Genomic DNA, 23,747 nt, shown 5'->3' with positions numbered 1-23,747 from the left:
AGTATACTACCCCCATACTGCCCCACACACACAGTATGATACCCCCATACTGCCCCCACACACAGTATGATACCCCCATACTGCCCCACACACAGTATAATACCCCCATACTGCCCCCACACACAGTATAATACCCCCATACTGCCCCCACACACAGTATAATACCCCCATACTGCCCCACACACAGTATAATACCCCCATACTGCCCCCACACACAGTATAATACCCCCATACTGCCCCCACACACAGTATAATACCCCCATACTGCCCCCACACACAGTATAATACCCCCATACTGCCCCACACACACAGTATACTACCCCCATACTGCCCCCACACACAGTATGATACCCCCATACTGCCCCACACACAGTATAATACCCCCATACTGCCCCCACACACAGTATAATACCCCCATACTGCCCCACACACAGTATAATACCCCCATACTGCCCCCACACACAGTATAATACCCCCATACTGCCCCCACACACAGTATAATACCCCCATACTGCCCCACACACACAGTATACTACCCCCATACTGCCCCCACACACAGTATGATACCCCCATACTGCCCCACACACAGTATAATACCCCCATACTGCCCCCACACACAGTATAATACCCCCATACTGCCCCCACACACAGTATAATACCCCCATACTGCCCCACACACACAGTATACTACCCCCATACTGCCCCCACACACAGTATAATACCCCCATACTGCCCCCACACACAGTATAATACCCCCATACTGCCCCCACACACAGTATAATACCCCCATACTGCCCCCACACACAGTATAATACCCCCATACTGCCCCCACACACAGTATAATACCCCCATACTGCCCCCACACACAGTATAATACCCCCATACTGCCCCCACACACAGTATAATACCCCCATACTGCCCCCACACACCGTATAATACCCCCATACTGCCCCTACACACAGTATGATACCCCCATACTGCCCCCACACACCGTATAATACCCCCATACTGCCCCCACACACAGTATAATACCCCCATACTGCCCCCACACACAGTATAATACCCCCATACTGCCCCCACACACAGTATGATGCCCCCATACTGCCCCACACACAGTATAATACCCCCATAGTGCCCCCACACACAGTATAATACCCCCATACTGCCCCCACACACAGTATGATGCCCCCATACTGCCCCCACACACAGTATAATACCCCCATACTGCCCCCACACACAGTATGATGCCCCCACACTGCCCCCACACAGAATGATACCCCCATACTGCCCCCACACACAGCATGATGCCCCCATACTGCCCCCACACACACATACTCTCCTAGTAACGCACACTAGTGTGCCACATGACCCCCATACTGCCCCCACACACAGTATGATGCCCCCATACTGCCCCCACACACAGTATAATGCCCCCATACTGCCCCCACACACAGTATGATGCCCCCATACTGCCCCCACACACAGTACAATGCCCCCATACTGCCCCCACACACAGTATGATGCCCCCATACTGCCCCCACACAGTATGATGCCCCCATACTGCCCCCCCCACACAGTATAATACCCCCATACTGCCCCCACACACAGTATGATGCCCCCATACTGCCCCCACACACAGTATAATACCCCCATACTGCCCCCACACACAGTATGATGCCCCCATACTGCCCCCCACACACAGTATAATACCCCCATACTGCCCCCCACACACAGTATAATACCCCCATACTGCCCCCCACACACAGTATAATACCCCCATACTGCCCCCCACACACAGTATAATACCCCCATACTGCCCCCCACACACAGTATGATGCCCCCATACTGCCCCCACACACAGTATAATACCCCCATACTGCCCCCACACACAGTATGATGCCCCCACACACAGTATAATACCCCCATACTGCCCCCACACACAGTATAATACCCCCATACTGCCCCCACACACAGTATAATACCCCCATACTGCCCCCCACACACAGTATGATGCCCCCATACTGCCCCACACACAGTACGATGCCCCCATACTGCCCCCACACACAGTATGATGCCCCCATACTGCCCCCACACAGTATGATGCCCCCATACTGCCCCCCCACACACAGTATAATACCCCCATACTGCCCCCACACACAGTATGATGCCCCCAGTTCTGCCCCACACACAGTACGATGCCCCCATACTGCCCCCACACACAGTATAATACCCCCATACTGCCCCCACACACAGTATAATACCCCCATACTGCCCCCACACACAGTATAATACCCCCATGCTGCCCCCACACACAGTATGATGCCCCCATATTGCCCCACACACAGTATGATGCCCCCATACTGCCCCCACACACAGTATAATACCCCCATACTGCCCCCACACACAGTATGATGCCCCCACACACAGTATGATGCCCCCACACACAGTATGATGCCCCCACACACAGTATGATGCCCCCACACACAGTATGATGCCCCCACACACAGTATGATGCCCCCACACACAGTATGATGCCCCCACACTGCCCCACACACAGTATGATGCCCCCATACTGCCCCCACACACAGTATGATGCCCCCATACTGCCCCCACACACAGTATGATGCCCCCATACTGCCCCCACACACAGTATGATGCCCCCATACTGCCCCCACACACAGTATGATGCCCCCATACTGCCCCACACACAGTATAATACCCCCATACTGCCCCCACACACAGTATGATGCCCCCATAGTGCCCCACACACAGTATGATGCCCCCATACTGCCCCACACAGTATAATACCCCCATACTGCCCCCACATACAGTATGATGCCCCCATACTGCCCCCACACACAGTATGATGCCCCCATAGTGCCCCACACACAATATGATGCTCCCATACTGCCCCCACACAGTATGATGCCCCCATACTGCCCCCACATACAGTATGATGCCCCCATACTGCCCCCACACACAGTATGATACCCCCATAGTGCCCCACACACAGTATGATGCCCCCACACACAGTATGATGCCCCCACACACAGTATGATGCCCCCATACTGCCCCCACACACAGTATGATGCCCTCATACTGCCCCCACACACAGTATGATGCCCTCATACTGCCCCCACACACAGTATGATGCCCTCATACTGCCCCCACACACAGTATGATGCCCCCATACTGCCCCCACACAGTATGATGCCCCCATACTGCACCCCCACACACAGTATGATGCCCCCATACTGCCCCCCCACACACAGTATGATGCCCCCATACTGCCCCCACACAGTATGATACCCCCATAGTGCTCCCCCACACAGTATGATACACGCATAGTGCCCCCCCACACAGTATGATGCCCCCATACTGCCCCCACACACCGTACAATACCCCCATACTGCCCCCACACACAGTATAATACCCCCATACTGCCCCCACACACAGTATAATACCCCCATACTGCCCCCACACACAGTATAATACCCCCATACTGCCCCCACACAGTATGATGCCCCCACACACAGTATGATGCCCCCATACTGCCCCCACACACAGTATGATGCCCCCATACTGCCCCCACACAGTATGATGCCCCCACACACAGTATGATGCCCCCATACTGCCCCCACACACAGTATGATGCCCCCATACTGCCCCCACACACAGTATGATGCCCCCATACTGCCCCCACACACAGTATGATGCCCCCATACTGCCCCCACACACAGTATGATGCCCCCATACTGCCCCCACACACAGTATGATGCCCCCATACTGCCCCCACACACAGTATGATGCCCCCATACTGCCCCCACACACAGTATGATGCCCCCACACACAGTATGATGCCCCCATACTGCCCCCACACACAGTATGATGCCCCCATACTGCCCCCACACACAGTATGATGCCCCCATACTGCCCCCACACACAGTATGATGCCCCCATACTGCCCCCACACGGTATGATGCCCCCACACACAGTATGATGCCCCCATACTGCCCCCACACACAGTATGATACCCCCATAGTGCCCCCACACACAGTATGATGCCTCCATACTGCCCCCACACACAGTATGATACCCCCATAGTGCCCCCACACACAGTATGATGCCTCCATACTGCCCCCACACAGTATGATACCCCCATACTGCCCCCCACACAGAATGATGCCTCCATAGTGCCCCCACACACAAATACTCTCCTAGTAACGCACATTAGTGTTCCACATAACCCCCATACTGCCCCCACACAGCATGATGCCCCAGTAGTGCCCATCACACACTATGATGCCTCTATAGTGCTTCCCACACAGTATGATGCCCCTGTTGACCTCCACAAACAGTATGCTGCCTCCATAGTGCTCCACACACCGTATGATGCCCCAATAGTGCCCTACACACAGTATGATGCCCCCTGTTGTTCCTACACAGTATGATGTCCCCATGAAGCCCCACACAGTATGATTCCATCCATAGTGCCCCCCACAGAGTATAATGCCACCGTAGTGTTCCACACAGTAGGATGACCATATAGTGCCTTAGACATAGATTGATGCTCCCATAGTGCCCCACACACAGTATGATGCCTCCATAGTGCCCCACACACAGTATGATGCCTCTATAGTGCCGCACACAGTATAATGCCCCCTGTTGTCCCTACACAGTATGATGTCCCCATGATGCCCCACACAGTATGATAACTCCCATAGTGCCCCCCACAGAGTATGATGCCCCCGTAGTGCTCCACACACCATAGGATGCCCCAATAGTGCCCTATACATAGATTGATGCTCCCGTAGTGCCCCACACACAGTATGATGCCCCCATAGTGCCCCACACACACAGTATGATGCCTCCATAATGCCCCACACACAGTATGATGCCCCTATAGTGCCCTACACACAGTATGATGCCCCCTGTTGCCCCTACACAGTATGATGTCCCCATGAAGCCCCACACAGTATGATTCCATCCATAGTGCCCCCCACAGAGTATGATGCCCCCGTAGTATTCCACACAGTAGAATGACCCTATAGTGCCTTAGACATAGATTGATGCTCCCATAGTGCCCCACACACAGTATGATGCCTCCATAGTGCCCCACACACAGTATGATGCCTCCATAGTGCCCCACACACAGTATGATGCCTCCATAGTGCCCCACACACAGTATGATGCCTCTATAGTGCCCCACACAGTATAATGCCCTCTGTTGTCCCTACACAGTATGATGTCCCCATGATGCCCCACACAGTATGATAACTCCCATAGTGCCCCCCACAGAGTATGATGCCCCCGTAGTGCTCCACACACAATAGGATGCCCCAATAGTGCCCTATACATAGATTGATGCTCCCGTAGTGCCCCACACACAGTATGATGCCTTTGTAGTGCCCCACGCACAGTATGATGCCTCCATAGTGCTCCACACACAGTATGATGCCCCACACACAGTATGATGCCTCCATAGTGCTCCACACATGGTATGATACCCCCACAGTGCCACACACAGTATGATGCCCCGACAGTGCCCCCCACAGTATGATGCCCCCTGTTGCCTCTACACAGTATGATGTCCCCATGATGCCCCCACAGAGCATGATGCCCCCGTAGTGCTCCACACACAATAGGATGCCCCAATAGTGCCCTATACATAGATTGATGCTCCCGTAGTGCCCCACACACAGTATGAAGCCTTTGTAGTGCCCCACACACAGTATGATGCCTCCATACTGCTCCACACATAGTATGATGCCCCTATAGTGCCCCACACACAGTATAATGCCTTCATAGTGCTCCACACGTTATGATGCCTCCATAGTGCCCCACACACAGTATGATGCCTTTGTAGTGCCCCACACAGTATGATGCCTCCATAATGCCCCACACACAGTATGATGCCCCCATAGTGCCTCCCACACAATATGATGCCTCCATAGTGCTCCACACACAGTATGCTGCCTCCATAGTGCTCCACACACAGTATGATGCCCCTATAGTGCCCTACACACAGTATGATGCCCCCTGTTGCCCCTACACAGTATGATGTCCCCATGAAGCCCCACACAGTATGATTCCATCCATAGTGCCCTCCACAGAGTATGATGCCCCCGTAGTGTTCCACACAGTAGGATGACCCTATAGTGCCTTAGACATAGATTGATGCTCCCATAGTGCCCCACACACAGTATGATGCCTCCATAGTGCCCCACACACAGTATGATGCCTCCATAGTGCCCCACACACAGTATGATGTCTCCATAGTGCCCCACACACAGTATGATTCCATCCATAGTGCCCCCCACAGAGTATGATGCCCCCGTAGTGTTCCACACAGTAGGATGACCCTATAGTGCCTTAGACATAGATTGATGCCCCCATAGTGCCCCACACACAGTATGATGCCTCCATAGTGCCCCACACACAGTATGATGCCTCCATAGTGCTCCACACACGGTATGATGCCCCCACAGTGCCCCACACACAGTATAATGCCTTTGTAGTTCCCCACACAGTATGATGCCTCCATAGTGCCCCACACACAGTATGATACCTTTGTAGTGCTCCACACACAGTATGATGCCTTTGTAGTGCCCCACACACAGTATGATGCCCCCTGTTGCCCCTACACAGTATGATGCCCCCATAGTGCCCCACACAGTATGATTCCTTCCATAGTGCCCCCCACAGAGTATGATGTCCCCGTAGTGCTCCACACAGTAGGATGACCCTATAGTGACCTAGACATAGATTGATGCTCCCATAGTGCCCCACACAGTATGATGCCCCCATAGTGCCCCACACACAGTGTGATGCTCATGCTCATTTTGGTCCTAGGGTGGGTAAGATTATTTGTAAGACTACTGAAGTTCCAATATGCCCCAGCATAAACATAAGCAATCACAATCGCCAAAGAAATTTGTCCCTTAGCTTCAGTGTTTTTAAGGTTTTTCCAGCATATGTGATGCAGGAAAACCAACTCAACAGGACACAGAGAAAATCAGACTTTAAACCCTTGGCCGAATTATCAATCCTCCAACTATACAAATTCACCTCGGTCTAAAAATTATCCCCCAGTAAGACCTTCGTTGACGAGGGGACATTACATGTATATATATAGTACAGTCCCTGACAGAAGTTCTGTCGCTTATCCATGTTATGTTAATAAAAGCTTATAACCTGACTTTAAATTCATCCATTGGTTTTATAAATTACTCTTTTGAAAGCTGAAACCCTCCAAATTTGGTTTAGGTATGAAAATAAAGTTGCTGCAAAGCTGAAATATTGATCATTTAATGAACACAGGAAGGTCAGATTTTGGCAAGACAAAAGTTTTGTCGCCTTGTCATATACATGCACCCAATCCTAGTTTACATCCTCACCTGTGCTCACTAAATGATCAGTTAATTAGTGGGTGTATTAAATATTTGAACAAAAGGCACATCTCCATCATTATTCACCAATCACAAAGGATAGCCACTCCATAATAGCATGAAGAAACCAAAGAGACCAGGAGCTTTTTAACAGGCAAAGTACAAAAGTTTATTTAATTTAACAATAATCACACAGTATCACTGCAAGATGAAAGGACATACAGATTAAAATTGTGCTGTGAAGGGGGAAAAAACACCCATGAAAAGTGGGACAGAGGGGTACGCTCATAAGCCTATCATAGACATAGGTTTTTTTTGGCCAGACAGGCTCTAAATGAGCAAAGATGCAAAGAGTATATCCAGAGGTTTAACCCGCCCTGAGGAAGCTGAGATGTGCCACGCGAAACGCGCGTTGGTTGGGTCTGTTTGAACTGTGGGACGCAGGTGTGACGCTCTGTAATAATGGGTAAGTTGATGGCTTAAGACTCTGGATATACTCTTTGCATCTTTGCTCATTTAGAGCCTGTCTGGCCAAAAAAACCCTATGTCTATGATAGGCTTATGAGCGTACCCCTCTGTCCCACTTTTCATGGGTGTTTTTCCCCCTTCACAGCACAATTTTTAATCTGTATGTCCTTTCATCTTGCAGTGATACTGTGTGATTATTGTTAAATTAAATAAACTTTTGTACTTTGCCTGTTAAAAAGCTCCTGGTCTCTTTGGTTTCTTCTAATTAGTGGGTGTGTATAAAAAGAAACCCAGGACCCCAGACCTTCACTTGAACTGCAACTTGACCTCTGACAACATGCCAAAAATCCACCCTGCGACCAAAGCCTTGATTATCAAGAGGCTGAAGACCAGATCCACTGCAGAGGTGGCTGCACCTTTAATGTGTCTCAGCGTCAAGTACAAAGAATTAAAAAATGCTTTGAAGAGACTGGAGATGTTTTTGACAAGCCCAGGTCTCACAGACACCGCAAGACAACTGCTCAGGAAGAACGTGTGTTGGTTAGAAAATCCAAAGACAGCCCCTCTTCCACTGCAGCAGAGCTCCAACAGGCCTGGTCACCTCAAGTCCCTGTGTCAACTAGAACAGTTTGTAGGATTCTGTCTCGAAATGAGCTCCATGGTCAAATCAGTGCCCAGAAGCCAGCACTAAACAAAAGGCAATTAAAAAACCTTGTGGCATTTGCAAGTCCCACAGTCTGCTAAACAGATGGACGCTGGAAAAGTGTCAGCAGGTGGATTTTTCTGATGAATCTTCAGTTGAATTACACCACAGCCGCCGCAAATATTGCAGGAGACCTACTGGAGCCCGTATGGATCCAGAAAAGAGTTAAGTTTGGTGGTGGAAAGATCATGGTCTGGGGTTGCATTCAGTATGGGGGTGTGCGAAACATTTGCAAGGTGAAAGGCAATATCAATAGCCTAAAATATCAAGAAGTATTAGCTACCTCTTACATTCCCAATCATAAAAGGGGTCACATTCTGCAGCAGGATGGTCTCCATCTCATACATCCATCTCTACAACAAAGTTCCTCCTGGCAAAGAAGATCAAGGTGCTCAAGGACTGGCCAGCCCAGTCACCAGACATGAACATCGTTGAGCATGTTTGGCGTAGGATGAAAGAGGAAGCTTGGAAGACAAAACCAAAGAGTCTAGATGAACTCTGGGGGGCATGTAAGATGCATTCTCTGCTATTCCTGGTGACTTCATCAATAAATTGTATGAATCATTGTTGAACCGCATGGATGCAGTCCTTCAAGCTCATGGAAGTCACACAAAATATTAAATATGGCTCTAATAGCACCACAACTTCATTCACCAATGTTATGCAACATATCTTTGTATTAGAAGGTAATTATTTGTTTGAATTTCACATTACTTTCTGTGGGCGACAAAACGTTTGTCTTGCCAAAATCTGACCTTTGTGTTCATTAAATGATCAATATTTCAGCTTTGCTGCAACTTTATTTTCATCACCTAAAGCAGATGTGGGAGGGTTTCAGCTTTCAAAAGAGTAATTTATAAAACCAATGGAGGAATTTAAAGTCAGGTTATAAGCTTTTATTTACATAACATGGAGAAGCGACAGAACTTTTGTCTGGGACTGTATAGAAAAAAACTATACAAAATTGGACCCCTCCATCCAGATGGGGGGCTGCCTCTCCTTTCGCTTCGGAGTACCCCAGTTAACCAATTAAATGCTGGTCCAAGAGGTGTACTCATCAGTTATGTCTCCGGTGGAGCAAGCTCCTTCAATCCATGCGGTGACAGCTCTGAGAAAAAGCTGAATAAGTGCGATTTTGTATATTACAAATGATGTCAGAGCGTCTCCTGTTTTATAAAGGTCTCTGAAGGCCTCAATCCCTCCCAGTCACTCACTTCTCTTATATTCCCGTCCAAAACAGTCCTTTTCCTGAATAACCCACGAAACATGGACAAGCACCAGAACAAAATTGCCAAAAGAATATTGAGTTTCACCCTGGAGATCATCTACCTGTTGACCGGAGAGGTAAACGTCTATATTTCTATGATTTGTATTATTTTACCTGTAACCCCAGGAGAGGGAGGTGTGAGGGACCATCCAGTGCCCTGTAGAACGCCTCCCAGACATTACAAGGTCGTAAATGAAGGCAACTGCCGAAAATGTGAAGAGTTTGATGTGAGAACAGGAATGATGTAGGGGGGTGAGAATGGCAAGTAGGCACTTTATAAGGAAGACGGGATAACCAACAACCAAGAGAATCGGATGGACTGAGTCTGGCAGAAAGGTGGAACGATTGGCCAAGACTTGGGCTTATTCATGTAGAGCAGGAGAACCCAAACCTCCCTTACCACACTCCGCTCTGAGAGATGAGCCAAATTCTGTGCAAAGCAATAGTCGTAGCCCCCAGTGTGACCATATGACGGTATAATTCTCCATAAAGTGATAGAAGCCCCATTACCCTCTTGTAAATCATTCATGGCCCCAGTGCCCTCTTTTAATGTAGTAACAAAGCCCTTCAGAGCCTCCATAACAAATAGTAATGTTCCAAGTGCCCCTTATCCTGTAATATTATCTCAAGCTTCCATTATAAAGTGACAATGTCCCCTCACACGTTATAAGGATCTGCTGAAACGCGTTGGCTTTTAATTATTCCTTGTGTCCAACTAATGTGATGTCTATATTTTTAATGGATTGATAAAGAGAGATTTTTTTAACTTGGAAGCAAAAAGTATTTTTTCCCATCCCTGGAGTTTTTTATTCTTTTTCTTGCTCGCAAGCAATAATGCGCCAGCGGAGACTGATACAATTGAGTGGCACTCAATAGAGCATATGAAGCACCCCACAGGGTCTTGGGAATACGCGTCACCGGGCCAGTGAGGGTAAGGGGATGTCACGGGTGGCCCTGCAAGGTGTTCACGAAGGGAATAGATGGCGGGATGATGAGGATGTTGGGAGTAGTTGTCTCGTTGACGCCACCTGTGGTGTGCGGCCAGCATTAGCCGCCGCTGTGGGTGCTGTCTCCTGGCGCAGATGGTGTCGCAGCGCGGATGGTTTGGCTCCCCACAGGTGGAGCTAGGCCCCAGGAAAGGATGATGGTGGTGGTAGTGGCCGTTGGCGCCGAAGCGCGGGGCGACGGCAAGGACGGGCTGACACTGTGCTTGCGGTTCAAGGTCTTTACTCACTGTCTGATAGCCACGCATGGAGTGACGGTTTCCACTGCGATGGGCCTGGCCGATCCTGGATCCTTCGGAGGTCAGAACTGGTGCGGTAGTCTGTGGGCCCTTCCTCCTTGCACTGTGTGTGTGGGTCCCCGTGGCGTGAAGCTACACAGGGTCCCCTGTCATTTCATTCCCGTCCAGTTTGCAGGGAGCGCGAGTCCTTTTTTGGGGCCTGACCATGCTCCATTTGCCACTGTGCTGTGGGATCTTGTGGTGGCCAGAGGGACGTGAAATCTCTCCCTGTCAGGCAGATTCTGGTGGCGCACCCTGAAGTGTATGCCACCTTAGGGCACTGCACCCTAAACTGCGCCGGTTCCGGAGGAGCAATTCAGCTCTCCCCTCAGCAACCGTATTTTTCTCCTATGTCCCACAGGAGCTACCGGTTAACCCGCTCCTCTCCTGTTCGCCTCTCTAAGCCAACTCTCTGTGTATCTTTGTGTGCTCCTCCCTCCCCCTTGGTGTTCGCTCCTCCCCTGAGTCCCGGTCGCTGGTGGGTGAAAGCCCCAGTGTTTGGATGGCAACCTTAAGACCCGACCCCAGCCCAGTGCCCAGTGGGGAGGGCAACCTACTGTATGTATGGAATGAATGGATGTGGAATCGGCACCAACCTCCTCTGGATCTGGGATGAGTACCGCACCTTAAGTGAGGTGCAGTAACCTGTTGCGACCGAAGCCTCAGGGGCGCCACACATACAGCCAATGGTCACACCTCAGGGGCCACGAGCTACATGTGGTTTATAAGTTTGGGACCCATGATCTACACTAATGTAGAGTAGATCTGGTTCTTTTCTGTAAGAGCGGTGAGGCTGGGGTTTCTCCCAAAGAAAGTTATTACAGTGAATTTGCTAAAAAAAAACCTTTAAGGGTGCAACGATCAGGAATAGCAGTATTTGGGACGCATCGTGCTTTCCCTGCTCCCAAAACGCTGCGTTGTGCAGTACAGGCACAGTGGATGGATTTATAGAGATCTCATGCACACGGTGCTTCTATTCTCCACAACGTAAACTCTGAGACGCAGCATGTCAATTTATGCAGCAGAGACTCAAGTGTTCTCAACAGGAGAACACAGCGAAAAATCCCGTGCACCCAGAATCCTGACCGTGGGCACGGACGCTGCGTCCTCTCGTGGAGAACACTAGCGTCTGCACAGGAGGGATGACACTGCGGCTAGGAAACATTGTGGGTGAATCGTGGGCACGGACGTTGCGTCCTCTCGTGGAGAACCCTAGCGTCTGTGCAGGAGGGATGACACTGCGGCTAGGAAACATTGTGGGTGAATCGTGGGCACGGACACTGCATCCTCTCATGGAGAACACTAGCGTCTGCGCAGGAGGGATGACACTGCGGCTAGGAAACATTGTGGGTGAATCGTGGGTACGGACGCTGCGTCCTCTCGTGGAGAACACTAGCGTCTGCACAGGAGGGATGACACTGCGGCTAGGAAACATTGTGGGTGAATCGTGGGCATGGACGTTGCGTCCTCTCGTGGAGAACACTAGCGTCTGCACAGGAGGGATGACACTGCGGCTAGGAAACATTGTGGGTGAATCGTGGGCACGGATGCTGCGTCCTCTCGTGGAGAACACTAGCGTCTGCACAGGAGGGATGACACTGCGGCTAGGAAACATTGTGGGTGAATCGTGGGCACGGATGCTGCGTCCTCTCGTGGAGAACACTAGCGTCTGCACAGGAGGGATGACACTGCGGCTAGGAAACATTGTGGGTGAATCGTGGGCACGGACGCTGCGTCCTCTTGTGGAGAAGACTAGCGTCTGCGCAGGAGGGATGACACTGCGGCTAGGAAACATTGTGGGTGAATCGTGGGCACGGACGCTGCGTCCTCTTGTGGAGAACACTAGCGTCTGCACAGGAGGGATGACACTGCGGCTAGGAAACATTGTGGGTGAATCGTGGGCACGGATGCTGCGTCCTCTCGTGGAGAACACTAGCGTCTGCACAGGAGGGATGACACTGCGGCTAGGAAACATTGTGGGTGAATCGTGGGCACGGATGCTGCGTCCTCTCGTGGAGAACACTAGCGTCTGCGCAGGAGGGATGACACTGCGGCTAGGATACATTGTGGGTGAATCGTGGGCACGGACGCTGCGTCCTCTTGTGGAGAACACTAGCGTCTGCACAGGAGGGATGACACTGCGGCTAGGATACATTGTGGGTGAATCGTGGGCACGGACGCTGCGTCCTCTTGTGGAGAACACTAGCGTCTGCACAGGAGGGATGACACTGCGGCTAGGAAACATTGTGGGTGAATCGTGGGCACGGATGCTGCGTCCTCTCGTGGAGAACACTAGCGTCTGCACAGGAGGGATGACACTGCGGCTAGGAAACATTGTGGGTGAATCGTGGGCACGGATGCTGCGTCCTCTCGTGGAGAACACTAGCGTCTGCACAGGAGGGATGACACTGCGGCTAGGAAACATTGTGGGTGAATCGTGGGCACGGACGCTGCGTCCTCTTGTGGAGAAGACTAGCGTCTGCGCAGGAGGGATGACACTGCGGCTAGGAAACATTGTGGGTGAATCGTGGGCACGGACGCTGCGTCCTCTTGTGGAGAACACTAGCGTCTGTGCAGGAGGGATGACACTGCGGCTAGGAAACATTGTGGGTGAATCGTGGGCACGGACGCTGCGTCCTCTTGTGGAGAAGACTAGCGTCTGCGCAGGAGGGATGACACTGCGGCTAGGAAACATTGTGGGTGAATCGTGGGCACGGACGCTGCGTCCTCTCGTGGAGAACCTTAGCGTCTGCGCAGGAGGGATGACACTGCGGCTAGGAAACATTGTGGGTGAATCGTGGGCACTCACCATAAAGGATCCACATCTCTTAATTAAGTCTAAAGGCTGCTTTACACCAGACAATCTATCGTGCGATAGATCGTCGGGGTCACGGTTTTTGTGACGCACATCCGGCATCGCTGGCGATGCCGGCCTGTGTGACACCTCCTAGCGACGCAGTATCGCTCACAAATCGTGAGTCGTGTACTGCTCGCTAGGTTCCATAATATCGGTTAATTTAGTTGTTCATCGTTTCCGTGGTAGCACACGTCGCTCCGTGTGACACCCTGGGAACGATGAACAGCAGCTCACCTGCGTCACGCGGCCGCCGCCGGCAATGCGGAAGGAAGGAGGTGGGCGGGATGTTTACGTCCCGCTCATCTCCGCCCCTCTGCTCCATTGGCCGGCGGCCGTGTGACATCGCTGTGACGCCGAACGTCCCTCCCACTCCAGGAAGTGGACGTTCGCCGCCCACAGCGTGGTCGCACGAGAGGTAAGTGCGTGTGACGGGGGGTTACCGACTTTGTGTGACACGGGCAGCGATTTGCCCGTGACGTAAAAAGGACGGGGGCGGGTACGATCGATTGTGAAATTGCACAATTGGTTGTAACGTGTAAAGCAGCCTTAACACTATTACAAGTAATGATTATTACACTCCTGGGGATTGGTTGTAGACGAGAAAACTTAACGCTTGCCTTCATCTGGATCAACATACAGGGGGAAAATAAGGATTTGATCCTCTGCAGATTTTGCAGTTTTCCCCTACACAGAATGGAGCGATCTGTAAGTTGTATCGTAGGTAACTTCACCTGTGACAGAATAAAACTCCAGAAATCCATCCTCTCTTCAATACAGTGCAGTCGTCCTGTCCCCTTTGTAGAAAGCCCACCCAAAGTATAATGTTTCCACCCTGATGCTTCATGGTTGGGATGGTGATCTTGGGGTTGTACTCATACTTCTTCCTTTCAAATACGGCGAGAAGAGTTGGTACCAAAAACTTCTATTTTGGTGTTATTTGACCACTTGACCTTCTCCCCATGCCTCCTCTGGATCATCCAGATGGTCATTGGTGAACTTGGGCCTGGACATGTTCTGGTGTGAGCAGAGGGACCTTGTGTGTCCTGCAGGATTGTAATCCATAATGGCTTAGTGTGTTACCAATGGTAATCTTTGAGACTGTGGTCCCAGCTCTCTTCAGGGCATTGACCAGGTCCTCCCGTGTAGTTCTGGGATGATTCCTGATGTTTCTCAGCATCAACCTTACCCCACGAGGTAAGATCTTGTGTGCCGCCCCTGCGGAGGTCGAAACGCTCGGATCCAGGATTGCTGTGGCTCGAGGGTCTCCGGACCCGGGGGCTTGCGGCAACTCAAATGTAAAGGGGGCTATTTACAGGGGAGATAAAGGTGCTTTACACGCTGCGATATCGCTAACGATTTATCGCCGGGTTCATGGTGTTTGTGACGCACATCCGGCGTCGTTAGCGACATCGCAGCGTGTGACACGTACGAGCGACCTTAAACTATCGCAAAGGTGGCAACAATCAATGGTTTTGGAGAGGTTGGCCAAACACCAAATATCGTTTTCTGCTTAGTAGCGATGTTGTTCCATGTTCCTGCAGCACCACACATCGCTGTGTGTGACACCGTAGGAGCGACAAACATCTCCTTACCTCCGTCCACCGGCAATGCGGAAGGAAGGAGGTAGGCGGCATTTTCCAGCCGCTCATCTCCGCCCCTCCTCTGCTATTGGACGGCTGCCACGTGATGTCACTATGACGCCGCACGAACCGCCCCCTTAGAAAGGAGGCGGATCGCCTGCCAGAGCGACGTCGCAGGGAAGGTAAGTCCGTGTGACGGGTGTAAGTGATGTTGTGCGGCATGGGCAGCGATTTGTCTGTGTCGCACAACTGACGGGGGCAGATACACTCGCTAGCGATATCGGTGCCGATATTGCAGCGTGTAAACTACCCTTTAGTTTGTGACGCCACCCGTGGTGTGTGGTAACGGAGAGTACCGCCGCTGCCATAGGAAGTACCCGGGGTGATGGAGTGGGGCAGCCAGATGACGTTACCCTCCACGAGTAGGGAAGGCCCCGGGACTCTGGATGATGGGGTGCAGGGGAGCGCAGGCTTGTTGGAAGCAGCAGATGACCATGTACTCACTCAGGCCGGTTATCGTGCTGCTGGATGATGTTTTGTAAAGTCATTACACACACACGCTGCAGGTGAACCACAAGTCCCAGCCACCACTGCTGCTTGGGAAGGAGAGCACGTCCAGGTGTCCGCTCCCAATAGTATTGCTTTTGCTGTGTCCCAATTTAGTCCAACCTCTCAGGAGCTTCGATTCCTCGGCCCCTCACACTATGAGGGCCACTACTTCACTTTTCCTGGGGGTTCCAACTCCCGTTTCCCTCTCCCTTTGAGAGTTTCTAATTCACTTCCTCTCCCTTTGCTCCCTTGGAGCCGACTTGTCACCTCCCATCAGTCTGCTTAACCCTTCAGTGGGTGGCCCTTTCCTCTCTAGACTTACCCACTGGCTTGTCTGTCCTGTACTGGTGTGAGTGTGGATTGGGGGTTGCAATGCCACTGGGTGGAACCTGGAACCAAGGAGGGTGGGTTCTGCGCTATAAGGACAGGAGTGCAGTTCCCTGTGACACCCTGACTAGTGCAGGGGCGTCACACTTGCATATAGCCCCAGACCGAGTAAGGCTGGTTTCACACATCCGGCTTTTTGCCGTTTTGCCGGATGCGGCGCTCTCCCATACAGTTAATACAGTACAATGACAGCGCTGTAACTTCCGGGTCACATGCGCCGATCACATGACAGCATGTGACCGGCGTTTGTTGCGCTGTCATTGTACTGTATTAACTGTACGGGAGAGCGCCGCATCCGGCAAAACGGCAAAAAGCCGGATGTGTGAAACCGGCCTAAGATTGACAGATATAGTTGAAACTAGCAGTTTCCCTCCGCTCTCTATAAACTCTATAAAGACACAGCTGCAGGTTTTTCTCCCGTTTTAGGTCAATTAGGAACCAAAATTATTTCTATTTGCGAAATGCAAGAATGATGAGAGAGAGAGAGGTTTTCAGGCATTTTTCTTCCTTTCTGCACAGTGACGTTTCCTCCAGGTCATTAGTATTTGGTGGCATTACCCTTACACTGTGTGACTAGAGGGGTAAACATTTTGGATCTCCTTTCAGAAGCTTCTCACAATAGTTTGTGGAATTTGGGCCGATTCCTCCTGACAGATCTGGTGTAGCTGAGCCATGTTTGGAGGTCACCGCTCGCTCCGGCCTTTTCAGCTTTGCCCATACATTGTCACTAGAATTGAGATCAGGGCTTTCTGATGGCCACTCCAAAACATTGACTTTGTTGTCCTTAAGCCACTTTGTAACCAGTTTGGCAGTAGCTTCGGGTCATTGTCCATTTGGAAGAGCCATCTCCACCCAAGCTGTAAGTTCCCGGCTGATGTCTTGAGATGTTCTTCAGTATTGCCACATAATCTTCTTTCCTCATAATGCCATCTATTTTGTGAAGTCACCAGTCCCTCCTGCAGCAAAACAACCCCACAACATGATGCTGCCACCCCGTGTGTCACAGTTGAGATGGTGTTCTTAGACATCAGAGTTTCTCCGTTTTTCCTCCAAACGTAACAATGGTCATTATGGCCAAACAGTTCAATTTCAGCTTTGTGAGACCACAGGACGTCTCCACATATTAAGGTCTTTGTTCCTGTTGCATCTCCAAACATTAATCTGGCTTTTTTCTGTTTCTTTTGGAGTAATGGCTTCTTCCTGGAAGAGTGGCCTTTCAGCCCATGTTGATACAGAACTCTTGTCACTGTGGATAATGACACAATCTTACCAGCTTCCGCCAGCATCTTCACAAGGTCTTTTGCTTTTGTTCTTGAGTTGATCTGCACATGTCTGACCAAAGCACGTTCATCTCTGGTGCACAGAACCCGTCTCCTTCCTGAGCGGTATGATGGCTGGACATTCCCATCCTGTTTGTACTTGTGTATAATTGTTTGTACAGATGAATGAGGCATCTTCAGGTATTGCACCCAAGGATGAACCAGACTTGTGCAAGTCCACAATTCTCTTCCTGAGATCTTGGCTGATTTCTTTTGACTTTCCCATGATGCTACACAAAGAAGCAGTGTGTATCAGGTGTGCATTAAAATACATCCACAGGTGTCTGTAATTAACTCAGATGTTGCCAATAAACCAATCAGAAGCTTCCAAAGACATGACATCATCATATGGGTGGTCCCATATTGCGTAAAGGCATGGTATTCTTAGTGCATGTAAACGTTTGACTTTGCAGAAAGTAATAAAAATGCCTGAAAACACTCTCTCTCTCATTATTCCGGCATTTGGCAAATATAAATAATTTTGGCTCCTAATTGACCTAAAATGGGAAAGGATTATTCTGATTTCATGTCAGATAGTGAGAAAAACCTGCAGATGTGTCTTTATAGAGAGTGGATGGAAACATCTGGTTTCAACCTTTTCTTGTGTTTCTACCATTTTCTAATAATTACGCCAACAGTTGTTGCCTTCCCACCAAGCTGCTTGCCTATTGTGCTGTAGCTCATCCCAGCCTTGTGCAGGTCTACAATTCTGTCCCTGGTGTCCTTAGACAGCTCTTTGGTCTTGGCCATGGTGGAGAGGTTGGAGTGTGATTGATGATTGTGTGCACAGGCGTCTCTTGTACAAGTAACGAGGTCAAACAGGTGCAATTAATCCAGGTAATGAGTGCAGAGTACCTACGATAAAAATTACAGCCCTCTCCATTCTCTGCAGGGGGGAAAACGTGCAAAATCTGCAGAAGATCAAATACTTATTTTCCCCACTATAGCAGTAAAATAGGTGACATTCGACCGAGAGACATCTTTTTTCAACCTTACAAAAGTAAAGTATGTCACTAAGTTAATCAGTTGGAAAGTGGACATGCTCCAGGCTCTACCATCTCTTCTATAGAAGCCGGACATTGATGACGGCTGTAAATTCGGTTTAAGTCACCAAAGTCAAGATTGTAGGAAGAGTATATAACGCCTGAGAATCTGGAGCATCTTTCACGATGTATATTAGTTATTCATGCCTTCTATAATGTCGGAAAGGTTTGTTGACATAGTAACAGGCCTAGTTTACAGATCAAGGGAGTTTGTGTGGAAGGAGGCAGAATGTAATCTTCTAGAAAGGTTTTAGAAGGTTTCTGTGACGTCTCTCTACATACACAGGATTACACAATAGTGAAGAAGATGTCAGGTGACTGTGTGACCCTCGACAGCCATGAGTCAGGAGGGCGGAGCAGGAGGCGAGGCCCAATCACAGCCCCTCCCCCACACATCCTGATACATGAGAGGAACAATAAGAAGATCCTAGAACTCACCAACAAGATGATTGAGCTGCTGACCGGAGAGGTAGGACCTGCCGGGACATTATAAATGACAGGCACTGGAGGATTCTGGGTAATAACGCTATCATTGTGTGTTGTCAGGTTCCCGTAAGGTGTCAGGACGTCACCGTCTATTTCTCCATGGAGGAGTGGGAATATCTGGAAGGACACAAGGATCTGTACGAGGACGTCATGATGGAGATCAACCAGCCCCCGACATCACAGGGTAAGAGGAGACGTAATAGAATGATTGCAATGTAAGACAAACATCCAAAATTGATATAAAAGTCTGTGAGGACATCTCATGCCCGTCTCAACAAAGAAATCCATGATGTGTAATATAATTGTTTGTAGCAAAATCCACATCACAGAAATGTTTCACCAGACATCGAGTAGTTGATGCTTCAGTCATTGTGTCATGGGGGTGACAGAAATGGGGGGTGACTGGAATGGAGCCCCTGAGCTGGCCCTCAGACTAGCATACCATATGATATCCCTTAACCCAGACATACACTTGAAGGTAGCGAGGTCTGGGCCCCCAGAATCTCCCTGTCTCCTGTCCTTGACCCTGATGATAAGACCCGAACCACAACCCACCACCCAAGGGAACAGGCCAGGACAGAAGTCAAAAACCCCACCGATAAATACTGACAGACAGGGGTAAAAGCAAAACTCATGCACACCACTAGCCAACACCAGGGGACAATGAAAGGTGTACAGGGAGGGGTAACACGGAAAGGAGAAAGTAACAAAACAAGCTACCTACACACACACCAACACAACAGTAGCAGCAGCAGCAGAAAGTACCTCCTCACAGCTCCACGCCTAGCTCCAGACTGAACTGAATAACCAGCACCCCCTGCAGGAAGCAGAGGGTATTTATCCAGGCCGGAATGTTGTGAATACATTAGAATTAGGTTCCAGTTTGGGGCTCCCTATTGTGGTAAGTGCTGATAGTGCAGTTGACTTGCTGAATGGGAACCAGCCAGCTGAGGAGGATTGGCAATTAGGCCATTCTGAATGGGCCTAAATAACTGAGTAGTTTGCTCTTGTTCCTTGCCGGTGCTCAATGTATCTCCTGTGTGCTAAGGAAATTCTGCAGACAGCCCTTCCTGCTGTGTATACAAGAACTCCTCTCAGATAAGTTGGTCTTTGTACCTCTGCTGATGGTTTTCACTTTCTTATTATTTTTTCTGTTTTGATACTAATGTTTAATTCCTGATTTTGCCTTGTGGAGTTGGATCATTACCTGCTGGGAATGACTGTGTGCCTTGCTCCATGTTCAGCTATGTATTGTGTTTTTTCATGCTTGGTACTAAATTCAGTCCCTCCTCTATATTAGTATAATTCTGGGATCCCAGTAACACCAGAGTACTGATATAGTGGGGGAGAGCCTGTGTAGGCTCAGTATTTTTCCATATCAGGCGTGTTGGTATTTACTAGGCTCTTTTACGGCTGCAGACAGTGCTCTTTTCTGTCCTTTCCTATATAGATAGTTTGGCCTTCATCTTTGCTGAATCTGTTCTCTAGCTATGTATTGTGTTTTCCTATATCACCGTAGTCTTTACATGCGGGGGGCTATCTATATTTTTGGGAACTGCTCCAAGGCAGATTAGCGTTTCTAATATTTCTCTCTGTAAGGATATTTAGTTCTCCGGTTGTGTCGAGGCGACCAGGTCATCGTAGGCACGTCCCACGGCTACTTCTAGTTGTGTGTCAGTATTAGGTCTGCAGTCCATTGAGGTTCCAGCCACTCTGGTTACTTATTGGGTTTCCAAGTTTTTGTACTTTTCTGATCCACCTCGGTGACTGAATCATAACAGTAGAACCAGCCTTACCTAAGATTCTAGGGTACTCAAAAGAAGGAAAAGGGAGCAAGAAAAAGAAAAAAAAAGTGTTAGATTTATTTCGTGTGTTTTTTTCCTCTTTCTCTGGGTGCCATGGAGGATCTTGTGCTGTTATGGATATTACACAATTAGCTGAGCAAGTTGATCAGCTTTCTTCTCGGGTTAAGGATATATCCGATTATCTTGCCCAGACACCTGCATTAGAACCTAAGATACCCTTACCTGATTTGTTTTCTGGAGATCGGTCTAAATTTTTGAACTTCAAGAACAATTGTAGGTTATTTTTTTGCTTTGAAACCCAAGTCCTCAGGTTCTTCCAGGCAGCGAGTTCAGATTGTTATCTCCCTGCTGCGTGGTGACCCCCAGGACTGGGCTTTTTCCCTGGCACCTGAAGATCCTGCTCTTGCTGATTTGGAATTTTTTTTTCAGGTTCTGGGGTTGTTATATGATGAACCTAATGCTATTGATCAAGCCGAGAAAACATTATTGGCTTTGATCCAGAGTCAGGAACCCGCAGAGGTAAATTGTCAGAAGTTTCGTAAGTGGGCGGTCCTTACTGAGTGGAATGATGCGGCTCTTGCGCTCTCTTTCGGAAGGGGTTGGCAGAGCCTGTAAAGGATGTTCTGGTGGGCTTTCCTGTCCCCTCAGGTCCCGATGCCTCTATATCATTGGCCATTCAGATTGATAGACGTTTACATGAACGTAAAACAATGCGTGCAGAGATTTCGCTCTCAGAGCGGTCTCTAGAGCCTATGCAGTGTGATACAGTCCTTTCTAGGGCTGAATGGCAGGGTTTTAGATGCCGTAATAAGCTATGTTTCTACTGTGGAGACACCTCTCGTACTATTTCTGTCTGCCCTAAGCGCGAGAAATGATTTGCCCGTTCGTTTGTTTTGGGCGGTTTACAGCCTAAGTTTCTTTTGTCGGTTTCTTTGATCTGTTCTCTATCATCATTTTCGGCTGTGGCTCTTATTGATTCAGGAGCTGCCCTGAACTTGATGGATTTTGGGTTTGCTGAGCGTTGTGGTTTCCCTATGGTGCCTTTGCATGCTCCTATCCCTTTGAGGGGTATTGATGCTACTCCTTTAGCTGAAAATAAGCCCCAGTTTTGGACCCAGGTGACGATGCGGTCGCGCCTGACCAGGAGGTTTGTAAGTTTTTGGTCTTGCACAATTTGCATGACATTTTGGTACTGGGATTCCCTTGGTTACAAACTCATAATCCAGTTCTGAATTGGACATCCTTGTCTGTGACTAGTTGGGGCTGCCGATGTGTGCATAGTGATGCTCCTGTTTTGTCTATTTCATCTGAGACACGGGAGGTCCCTGACTATTTGTCGGATTTCATGGATGTGTTTAATGAGACTGAGGCTGCGTCTTTGCCTCCACATAGGGACTGTGATTGCGCTATTGAATTGGTGCCTGGTTGTAAATTTCTTAAGGGACGGCTTTTCAATTTATCTGTACCTGAACATGTTGCTATGCGGACTTATATTAAGGAGTCTTTGGAGAAGGGTCACATCAGACCGTCATCTTCATCTTTGGGTGCCGTTTTTTTTCTTTGTGGCCAAGAAGGACGGCTCATTGCGGCCCTGTATAGACTATCGTCTCCTTAGTAAAATTACGGTTAAATATCAGTATCCATTGCCTCTGATTTCCGACCGATCCTCCAGAGTGAAGGGTGCTAGTTGGTTTACTAGGCTCGATCTTTGGGGAGCGTATAATCTTATTCGCATTAAGCAGGGTGATGAATGGAAGATGGCGTTTATTACCCTTGAGGGGCATTTGAGTACCTAGTGATGACCTTTGGGCTCACTAATGCCCCTTCCGTCTTCCAATCTTTTATGAATGATATTTCCCGGGACTTTGTTGACAAGTTTTTGATTGTCTATTTGGATGACATTTTGATTTTTTCTGACGACTGGGATTCTCATGTTGAACAGGTTCGGACACTGTTTCAGGTTCTCAGGGACAATACGTTATGTGTCATGGGATCGAAATGTCTTTTTGGCGTACAAAAGATCTCTTTTTTGGGGTTTATTTTGTTCCCGTCTTCTATTGAAATGGATCCGGTCAAGGTCCAGGCCATTTATGATTGGGTTCAGCCCACTTCTTTGAAGGCCCTTCAGAAGTTTTTGGGTTTTGCTAATTTCTATCAGAAATTCATAGACCATTTTTCTAGTATTGTCAAGCCATTGACTGATTTGACCAAGAAGGGAGCTGATGTGAATTGGTCTCCAGAGGCAGTCTTGGCTTTTCAGGAGCTTAAAAGGAGGTTTACTTCTGCTCCAGTCTTGTGGCAGCCTGATGTGTCTATTCCATTTCAGGTGGAGATCGATGCGTCGGAGATCGGAGCTGGGGCTGTCTTGTCTCAAAGAGACCCTGTGACTTCTAAAATTAGACCCTGTGCTTTCTTTTCCCGAACATTTTCACCACTGGAACGAAATTATGATGTGGGAAATCGGGAATTATTGGCTATGAAGTGGGCTTTTGAAGAATGGTGACATTGGCTGGAGGGGGCGAGACATCAAATTGTTGTACTCACTGATCATAAGAATTTGATCTATCTGGAATCTGCCAGGAGATTGAATCCTAGGCAGGCTAGATGGGCCTT

The 23,747-nt window shown here is 49.3% G+C and overlaps 1 protein-coding gene across 1 annotated transcript in view; it reads left to right on the top strand.

The window, feature by feature from the left end:
• The window catches only part of LOC142316921 (uncharacterized), a 282,067-nt gene that overhangs the window by 835 nt on the left and 257,485 nt on the right, over positions 1-23,747 (top strand). Inside the window, exons 2-4 of the mRNA XM_075352699.1 lie at positions 9,800-9,903; positions 19,130-19,312; positions 19,390-19,513. Of these exons, the coding sequence (XP_075208814.1) occupies positions 9,826-9,903; positions 19,130-19,312; positions 19,390-19,513 (385 nt within the window). The 5' untranslated portion in view covers positions 9,800-9,825. The remainder of the gene's footprint in view (positions 1-9,799; positions 9,904-19,129; positions 19,313-19,389; positions 19,514-23,747) is intronic.

Source organism: Anomaloglossus baeobatrachus, chromosome 6, assembly GCF_048569485.1.
Source record: "Anomaloglossus baeobatrachus isolate aAnoBae1 chromosome 6, aAnoBae1.hap1, whole genome shotgun sequence".
NCBI classification, from domain to species: Eukaryota; Metazoa; Chordata; class Amphibia; order Anura; family Aromobatidae; genus Anomaloglossus; species Anomaloglossus baeobatrachus.
Note: the sequence above shows the minus strand (reverse complement) of the source record. Positions and strands in the feature narration are given on the sequence as shown.